The 9,926-nt window shown below is 39.1% G+C and overlaps 1 protein-coding gene across 1 annotated transcript; it reads right to left on the bottom strand.

Moving 5' to 3' along the window:
- Window positions 1-3,755: 3,755 nt before the first annotated feature.
- PPDPFL (pancreatic progenitor cell differentiation and proliferation factor like) lies at window positions 3,756-8,855 on the bottom strand. The gene is made up of 5 exons (XM_033934741.1): window positions 8,701-8,855; window positions 8,355-8,463; window positions 6,710-6,805; window positions 6,517-6,616; window positions 3,756-5,164 (listed from the first exon to the last, which is right to left on the bottom strand). The coding sequence occupies exons 2-5, from the start codon at window positions 8,407-8,409 to the stop codon at window positions 5,149-5,151; spliced, it is 267 nt and encodes an 88-aa protein (XP_033790632.1). The 5' UTR covers window positions 8,410-8,463; window positions 8,701-8,855; the 3' UTR covers window positions 3,756-5,148.
- Between the last annotated feature and the right edge of the window lie 1,071 nt (window positions 8,856-9,926).

The raw sequence follows: 9,926 nt of genomic DNA, 5'->3' as shown, positions 1-9,926 counted from the left end.
TACATTACATTAGGGATTTCTATTCCGCCATTACCTTGCGGTTCAAGGCGGATTACAAAAGGTTAATTTAAAAAATACAGAGTTACAATGATTAGCTAGAGAGGTAAGTTGTAGATTTTATAAACATTAACGGGTTGTTGAGGGTGAGGTGGTTTGTAAGAGAATTAATAGTTGGTCATAGTGGAGGTTCTTTTGTTGTTGTTAGTGCAGTAATGGGTAGATCAGATGTCGGTTTTAGAGTTACTAAGAGGTCGTGATGTTATTGCTGCTTCAGGAATTTCTTGAAAAGTGTGGTTTTTATTTCTTTTCTGAACGTCCTATAGTCTGGGGTGGTCATCAGAAGGTTGGAGATCTGGTTGTCCAGCCTTGCGGCTTGAGTGGCTAGGAGGCCGTCGTGTAGTTTTGTTCTTTTTACTTCCTTGATTGGGGGGGGTATGAATGGGGAGTGTGTTTTTCTGTGTCTGGTAGTGGGTGCTTGGATGAGGCAATTGTTCAAGTATGATGGGCTGTCTCCGTGTAGGGTTTTAAATAGTATGCAGTAGAATTTGAATTGGATTCTTTCTTGGATTGGAAGCCAATGTGAGTTGATGAAGGCTTCAGTGATGTGGTCATGTTTTCTCAATGAGTAGATGAGTCTCAAAGCTGTATTTTGGATTGTTTGGAGTTGTTTAATCGTAGTTACAGGGCAAGGAAGGAAGAGGATGTTGCAGTAGTCCAATATACCTAGTATTAGGGATTGTACTATAAGTTGGAATTGTGTTATTTCAAAGAATTTTCGGACTTGTCTCAGATTTCTCATGACTGCGAATGATTTCTGAATTGTTTTATTTATTTGCGGTTGCATAGTGCAGCATCTGTCTATGGTCATGCCAAGTAGTTTTATGGTGGTTTGGATTGGATATTTGATTGCGTTTATTTCTAAGTTGGTTGTGGTTTGGACCTTGTCATTTTCGAGAAGGATGAATTTGGTTTTGTCTTGGTTGAGTTTAAGTTTGTGATTTTTCATCCAGGTTGTGACTGTTTCAAGTGTTTGGTGAAGTTTGTCTGTCATGGTAGGTTTAGAATGATCATATGGGATGAGGATGGTGATGTCATCAGCATAACTATAGGTGGTTATGCCCAGATTGTCCAGATGCGTTCCTAGAGAAGCAGTGTAGAGATTGAAGAGGGTAGGGGATAGTGGAGATCCTTGTGGTACGCCGCAGGGGTTTGACCAGGATTCTGACTTTTCTTTGTTTGATTTTACACTGTAGGTTCTGAGTTTTAGGAATCCTTCAAACCAAGAGTATACTTTATCTGAGATGCCTATTGCGTCTAAGATCTGTAGAAGGATGTTGTGATCCACTAAGTCGAATGCTGCAGTTAGGTCCAGTTGTATGAGAAGCATTTTTTTCCCTGTACTAAGGTGTTGTCTGACGGTATCCATAAGGGAGCCTAGTAGTGTCTCTGTACTGAAGTTTGTTCTGAAGCCTGATTGCATGGGGTGGAGTAGGTTGTGGTCATCTATGTAATTGGTGAGGAGTTTGGCTACTAGGCCTTCTATAATTTTGACATATAGCGGAATTGAGGCTATAGGTCTAAAGTTAGATGGGTGGTTTTGTGGTGCTTTTGGGTCTTTTTGGATTGGGGTGATGACGATTTCGCTGAGGTCAGCAGGGAATGTGCCTTCTGTGAGCGTGAATTGAATCCATTGTAGAATTATGGTGCGGAATTTTACACTAGAGGTGGTAAGGAGATATGAGGGGCAATGGTTGAGGTCACATGAGGCATGGCTGTATTTTTTGTAGAATTTGTTGAATTCTGACCATTGTATGTTGGGGAATTGAGTCCAAGTTCTCAAACTTGTCCTGCTAGTCCCACACCAGTTAAGTTTTCAGGATATCATCAATGAATATGCATGAGATATATTTGCATATTGGACACCAAGCACCTGCAGGATCAATAAGACAGTGTAGAGATCTGGTCAGAACTTGTAACTGCTTTAGGAAAAACAAGTTTTTCAAATTATTTCCTAACATTGAAGAATAGGTTGATAGTATAAAATACACAAAAGTTTAAAATAAAAATAACTTTATTAGTATAAAAATATAAGCTACAACAAGATTTATATATTCAAATACTAGATACATTAAGAGTATCCCTTGAATTACTTGAAAATCAATGTGAATTCATCCATGATGTACTAAAGACACATGTACCATAATATATTAATTTGACATTTTTAGGTTGTTAACAATTTATTGCTATGGCTAAACATCTCTTCCACACCAATAGGATAGATTAATTAACTTTATTACATGGTGGTTATGTTAATTCATTTATCAATTTCAAAACGAGAATCCCTGGGATTCATTTATTTTGTAATCCCTTTTTATTGCAAGTGAATAAGTTTGCTATAAAGGGGATTTAGCACAGCTGATTGCTTTACCACATCCCTGTACCGTCTCAATTAAGATCACCAATGGGGCAAGTGGTTGGAACAAGCTCTCTGCACATGAACTGAGCTCCTAGGGCTTTCAAAAAGCTAGCCACAAATAAACCCAGTGAATTGGCATAGTTGATGCAGGGATGTCGCTTTACTATACGAGAACAGTATGTCTCCAGCCAGTCCTGAAGTATGCCCTAGCCAAAATGAATATGTATGAGGTACTGTAATGACACAGGGACAGAATTTGTCCCCGTAGCTAATCGTGGGAAACAATTCCCATGTCATTCTTTTAGGAGAGTTAAGAAGCAGAGTATGAATGGGCACAACCACTGACCCTCATACCTTGCATTGATAAATGCTGGTGTAGGACTGAGGTTGAGATAGACACTAGAATGACACGGGATGGTTTTCTTTGGACAAATTCTTAATGTACAGTAAATTCTGTCCCCCTGTGATTCTCTATGTGTAGATCTGCATGCAACAGAGGCCTGCTTGCAAATCTCTCTCTTTGAGTGTTCATTGAAAGCCAACTGGCTTGGGCGTACTCCAGCATGGGCTTGAGAAACTGCAGTGGAAGAATTAACTAGGGGGAGCTAACTTCAGTTTGTTATAACCAAGGTATTTAATAAAGGGTTCTAATGGAAAAGCAAAAACATTCCATAGTGGATGTCATTCAAAAAAATCTATGCAATTTTGAAGAAGATGAAAACTAGCAATTGGAGTATAAATATAATGACAGGTGTATGAGGGACTACGACCTATTCTAAACCAGACTGCTCCTGACTTTATCTGTTTGCGTTTTCTAAGGAACAGTTGACAACCAAAATACTTTGCAAGGTTAAACTGCAGGAAAACAAAGACTGCTTGAAATGGATTGCTTTTCATCCTCATTCACAAACTCATGCCATACCACACTTAGGGCTTCCTGCCCTGCTTTTCGTCTGCATCCCTTTCAGCAATAGTAATTAGCAACCGCTAACAGCTTATGTTGCAAAATAAACACAAATGTTCTTTCCTGAATCATGTTAAAAGGTTTCTGTTCTAGGAAAGACTGCATAAAACCAAATTTATATACTGTGGTAGATGTGGGGAAACTGCAGCACTTGACAAACCATCAACTGGTCAAGTTTACAGGATATCCATAAAAATATGCTTAAGACATATCGTTATCATTTAGGCAGTGTGTATACACTATCTTGTGTTTAATCACTTGGGATATCCAGACTGATTGATGTCCCTGGAGGCCAGGAGCTGCCAAGTACCATGAGAAAGAACCAAATCACCCAATAGCTTGCTCAAATATCCTCTTCTGCAGCCTGTGAAAAACTGCAATGGACTAGGTCAGTGTCTCTCAAACCATTTTTTAGCTCTGGCACACTGAACAGGGCAAGTGTTTTTTGCGGTACATTGTAACTGAAATTATAGAAAAAAAAATGCAAAACCAACAAAAATAAATTTAAGTTCTTTAAGTTATGTATGGGTAAGTGTAACAACGGTGAAACTAAAGCAGCTAGAATACAATTGCTAATTAATGTGATGATGTGCTTTGTTTTTGAGTGCAAATTAACTGAAAACAGAGCTCGTCGACAAGCAGACACACATATCGTCATCCACCATCTACAGTTCTTTTTTTTTCCAATTTAATTTTGCTCAGGGCTGAAAATCCCAAGTTCACAAAGATAAGAAGATCCAAATGACAACAAAGCCTTGATTGCCTAGGATAACTACTGCATAAAAAGTAAAAATTAAATTAAAATTACTTGCCATTAGTTTTCAAAGATCAATCGCGTCAAAGAATGCTTGTTTGGTCAGACACAGATGCTCATAACATCGACAGCCTTGAGTACAAGGCCTGCATGTCATCTATTCTAGTGTATATTTATGAAGGGAATTTTTTAAAATTCTGTAATCGCTTGTGGCATACCAGAAGCTCTTCGGGGCACACAATTTTGAGAAACAGTGGCGTAGGTGGAACATTTTTTAACATGACTCAGAAACACTGTGGAGTTGAAGCTCAAGTAGTGCAATGTATTTTCACCTTTAAAAATGACTGTTAATCTACTGTAAATCAGAGGAAGCAATCAATATAAACTCAGCTAATCCAAACAAGTTGCAATCACATAGACAAGATTCTGCATTTACAATCTGTATCTAAGGTAAAGTGATTTATCAAATGTACTTTAAACCAACAACCAATGATTTGTCAAAAGTCACAATAAATGACAGTGGGATTTCAAGCCCAATATTCCTAGTTCCCAACTTTCTTGCACTAGATTCTTCCTCCCCACTGAGGAAGCTCTCTTACTAATTTCATACAAGTTTGATTCTATTGAAGGAACGAAACCTCCCTCCCCCTCACTAAGCTAAGCATACAGTACTGTTCTATTTAACCAACATGATTCTTAGCTATACTAATCTAAGAATTTAGGTATTGACATTCACTATTGCGTAACACAGGGCCAGAGGCATAAAGGACAACAATGATATGCTTTGATGCATTATAGGTGGAAGGAATAGATTGTTGCATTCAGTCAAGCCATGAGAATTGTGTCATGCAACTGAAAAAGCACCCCGTAACAGTCTTCTTCCTTTCTTCACAAACAATGAGGTTGCTGTAGATTTCATGTTGCCCCTCAACTGGAAGAGTCCGAGGCATTGGAGAAGTGTTTGTGCACGTGCCAGCACTGCTGGAGATCAGATTATTCAGCGGCTCACCGGGATCAGCTGTGAGGAGTACTACAAAGGCAGAAAAAAATTCATATTTCAGAGCTTTACAAAACAATGCATTGGGCCTATATTAGAACCTGCATTCCAAGCCAGGTAAAGCTGCCCTCAGTCTGTTGCTTAATGTACAGCAATAGCACTTCTTCCTGTCTCCATCTGGCATCAGTCAACTGTGCAAAAAATTAGACTTCTCTGCTTCATGATTTCCAGCTCAGCGGTAAAACAAAACAGGGGTTTTAAGCATATAGGTCATAATTCTATAACTGGCACCTAAAAGTTAGGTGTCGGGGGAACACAGCGCCCCATCAATCTTCAGTTAGGTGCAGTTTATAAAATTGCACCTAGTGGCGCCTAAAATGAGCTTAAGTGCCCCCTAATTATGTCAAGGGTTTTTTTGGCCTAAATATTGGCATCTAAGGGCCCCTTTTACAAAGTTGCGGTGGCGCTACTGCAGTGGTAAATGCACCAAAGTCCATTTAATTCCTATAGGCTTTGGTGCATTTACCATGGCAGCATCACTACTGCAGATTTGTAAAAGGGGGCTCTATAAGTCCATTTTAGACACCTACATGGAAAACACACTCTCACTCTACTACGTTAGCATAAATTAAATTGGATGATAGGCACCTAATTATCAAGCTAATTAGGTTTAATTGGCACTGATAACAAGCTTATTAAATAACTGTTAAGTGCCTAGATTGGCTAATAATAATAATAATAATAACTTTATTCTTCTATACCACCATAGTCGTGAGACTTCTAGGCGGTTCACACTGAAGAGAGCTGGACAATCAGCGAAGTTACAATGTGCTGAGATCCAGGATACAGTATACAGAAACTTACAAAAGCATATAGAAACTTAAAAAAAGTCCGGGATACAGCATGTAGGGTCTTACAAAGAGCATACAGAGTCTTACAAAAAGGGAGAGAGATACAGCATATGGAGTCTTACAACAGGCAGTGAAAAAATACAGCAAACAGGAATGCCGATCTAGGCATCTTATATAGAATCTGGGCCTTAGTGCCTGGTGAAATAAGACTACACATGAAAGTGTTCATGTAGTTAACTGGAGAGGTATAGCATAAGCTATAAGTTACAGGGAGCTATGCACAGGCATCCTATGTTCATTCTGCTGAATTTTTCATTATTGCTTAATTTCAGTAAAAACACTTTTCACTGATAAATTCACGAAATGTTTTTTTTGCTAGGAAAAGCATGTCTTCCGTCATTTATACAGAAAGAGCTACAAAAACGATGAAGAAAAATAATTATGAATTATTAAAATATCACAACAGAGAGTAAAATACTTGAACAGTTTGTACCTATTAATTTAAATCAAGATCTACCATACAATATATCTCACCTGCCAGCAGACGTGTCTATTCTGACTGAAGTGGAGGGCACCGTTTCACAATGGAAAAAGTTCTTTAGCCACCAGCATTTCTCATACGTTTCAGGCAAACCTAGCAAGGAATTGTTGGGTCAGTGAGTAAGCCATAATTTAGCACCTATTAGAAATGTATGTTAGGAAGGGAAATCAGGGCCCCAGGAAATACCATGGTTGGCTTTCTCTCTATCCAATGGGTTCCCAGGGTTTAGGCCACTGCAGGAGGAGCTACTGGAGCATACACTGGACTCTGAATTCTGTCGTGCTGGAAGGGAAAAAAACATAGTATATTAGGAACATTAGATCCATTTAGGCTGCCAAATCTCATTATACTGCCATAAATCCCAATGGATCATGGTCTTCTCTTCTAGGCAACTAGGCATCTTCTCCTCCTATCCCATGCTCTCATGTGAGGGTATAAACGGCACCATTTGGGTTGCTTCTGAACTGGCTCCAGTCTGTCAATATCCTTTCAGAGATATGGTGCTCATAACTGGAGACAATATTTTACTTGAAGTCTCACTATAAGTTATGTAGAATAAGTTTCATTTCATGTCTGCTCTTGAATGAATGAATGTGTACTTTTCTATTTGTAATGGCATTCTTTTCTACTGCATTTTAATTATTTTATGTAAGCCGCTGTGACCTTTTATTAGATATGGCAGTATTTCAAGATGTTATAAATAAATGGCTTTCCTACTGGTTATGCCTGTCCTTATATCTGACTCCCAAACCTGTCATGGAAACCCTACAGTCTATCAGGGTATCAGAATAATTTTAATGTTAACCGTTATTATTTCTTTTCCTATTATGATATACATATCTCGTTCCATTACTCTTCCAATCAATGTATTTGATCCTTTTTTCATTGTATCCTTCTAACATAGTTTATATTTAGATTTGCTGCATTACTGGCTTATCCCAACTGCATCACTTTTTCTTTTTTATATATAATGATGTTTCTGCAATTTGATATACTCGGCTAATACTTGCTACCTGTTGCTTTCTCGGCAGCATTTTCATTATTGTTTTTCTTCGTTTTATAATGACAAAAGCCAATAAAATTTTATGAACAAAAAGAATATCCACAATCAAGCATCAGATAAATTTGCATGCGATGGACTTCCACTCTATGCAAATTTATCTCATGAATATTCCATTACCAGTATCCTTAAGAACAGTCTGACTCTAGGGTTCCTCAGACTTGGAAAGCTCTGTCCTGTGTGATCTTTTTATTGTTGAAGATTTATCTTCATTGATTTTCAAACTTTGATAGTGCAATACAATTGGTAAATCATAAATACTGCATAGAACGCACTAATAACTATACAATTATTACATTAAACAGTCATTTACTCCCATCCTCATCTTAATTATTAATACAATAATGCATAGGACGCAATTACAATATTTTAACTCCTGTGTGATGTTTTATCTCTTGTTCTGGGCCTCTGGCTCCAAGTTTCTCACACTATACAGCTGCTTTAATACCATTAGATAAGCATCAAACAGGACCTATCTTGGATTGATCGCTCAAAATCCATGATTCATAGCCACCACTCAACCACTGCTTATAATGCTATCAATCACATTCCATTCTAATACTCCTTGGGGTGAAATTGTTTTGCTATGTTAACTTTCATGATACTACTGTGAACCCATATTGTCCTTTCCTATCCCATGGTCTATGCCCGAGGTCTCTAGGTCAAGCTTGAGATCTAGAGAAATAGTTATTTTTGTGTTTCTGAGAAATGCTAGTCAATTTCTGTAACAGAAACTTATAACAGTTTTAAAGAAAACCAAAATGAACTTACTTCTGTAGTATTGATTTCTGGCCATAAGGCAGCCAGCTGACGGCACAGATGCCATAATTTCTCCCAGAGAAGGCGAGCACTCTCAAAACAGCAGAAACTCAAACTGCACCTGGAAGACGAAAAGTAATGATATATAAAAAAAAGAAAACCTGGCAGTGTTGCTGCAAAAGCCCCAAGAAGCAAACAGCACTGACAAAACCCCCGTAATTCACCATGGACGGAAAATTCACTGGCTATATTTACTTACCAGTGCGTGCTGAAGCAGCACATAGCGTGCTAGGAGCGATAAGCACCACTGCTTTAAAAACAAGCGTATTAAGACAGCAGAAAAATAATCCTGACTTACCCTTTATTCACTGTAGCAATGCTGAAGTTTTCAGTGTGCCACTTCAGCAGAGTTAGTCCTTTGCTGCAATAACGTTTCTTTGCTGTCTACTAGCGCGAGAAACTTTGACCAAAGAGGCGTGTCCTAAACACTCTTGGGCTGCCTGATTGGATTTATATACTGTGTCTGAGCCCTATTGGAAGAAGGCCAGAGTGGGAGGAGCCAGTGGCCAGCTGCATCCAGTTCTCGTGGAATCTGGAACCGCGTTCTCTGGAGTTTACAACGAGCAGGGCAGCTTTCCAGGTGCAAGATCTGGCAAGAGAAGGCCTCAAAGGTCTTTTCACTCCCCACTGCATTCTCTGACCGCTTTATGGCCACTGGCCTGGAAGTGGCGACACTCTCAGCAATAGAAATAGTCCGTCCTGTCCCTTCCCGGCCAGTCGCACCTACGTCATTCCACAGTCGGTGTTTACTAGAAATGATGAAAATCTAGCTTTGCCTCTGCAACCGAAGAAGGCTTTGGAAATCAGTAACCAGAGGCAGGCTACATTTAAAGAAACTGTCGTTTGCACCTAGCTCCAGTCACCCTTTTAGTCTAGCATAATAAATGTGTGATGGGAATTTGGAGTTGCTAAGGTCCCTAAATTAGTTTGAGTGACGAGCCAGTTGGATTAGGATGTCATGTACCAGAATCAGTTTTCTTTAATGGCCATGCTATAAAGGGCACCTAAATTTAGGAGCCAGTTGTGCACATTAAGTTATGTAGAATAGGTGTACTTATGCATGTGAATGATCTCACAAATTGGCATGTATGTGAGTATGTGCTAGGCACTATTGTGTAAAATTAGCATGCTAATCATATGGGGCTGAATTCAGTAAATGGTGCCCAAATTTGGGCATCAAAGAAAGCGGTGTGCTACAAATGGTGCCTTTAAGTTGGCCACCGTTGATGGCCTAGACTTAGTACTGAGATTTATGCTCAGTTCTGGGTACGAGGATTTACACTAACTGAATCTTGCTCTAAATCCTTGTACCTAAATGCACCTGAACATTTTTTTTTCTGTCATGCTTGATTAGATTGTGAGTTCATTTGAGCTCACTGATTAGACCAGGGGTAGGGAACACATGCAGAGTCACGGAGACAGCCCGTGCTTGAATGAGTTTACAGTCTAATCCAGGGGTAGGGAACTCCGGTCCTCAAGAGCTGTATTCCAGTCGGGTGTTCAGGATTTCCCCAATGAATATGC

The sequence above is a fragment of the Geotrypetes seraphini genome, chromosome 2 (assembly GCF_902459505.1).
Source record: "Geotrypetes seraphini chromosome 2, aGeoSer1.1, whole genome shotgun sequence".
NCBI lineage: Eukaryota > Metazoa > Chordata > Amphibia > Gymnophiona > Dermophiidae > Geotrypetes > Geotrypetes seraphini.
The sequence above is the reverse complement of the archived record's forward strand: the minus strand, read 5'-3'. Positions and strand labels throughout refer to the sequence as shown.

Excerpts from the sequence above, each read along its gene's own strand:
- PPDPFL (XM_033934741.1), bottom strand. The coding sequence starts at position 8,409 with ATGGCATCTGTGCCGTCAGCTGGCTGCCTTATGGCCAGAAATCAATAC. Across the intron at positions 6,806-8,354 it reads CAGAAATCAATACTACAGAA|CACGACAGAATTCAGAGTCC; the intron begins GTAAGTTCATTT and ends TTTCCCTTCCAG. Across the intron at positions 6,617-6,709 it reads TAGAGAGAAAGCCAACCATG|GTTTGCCTGAAACGTATGAG; the intron begins GTATTTCCTGGG and ends ATTCCTTGCTAG.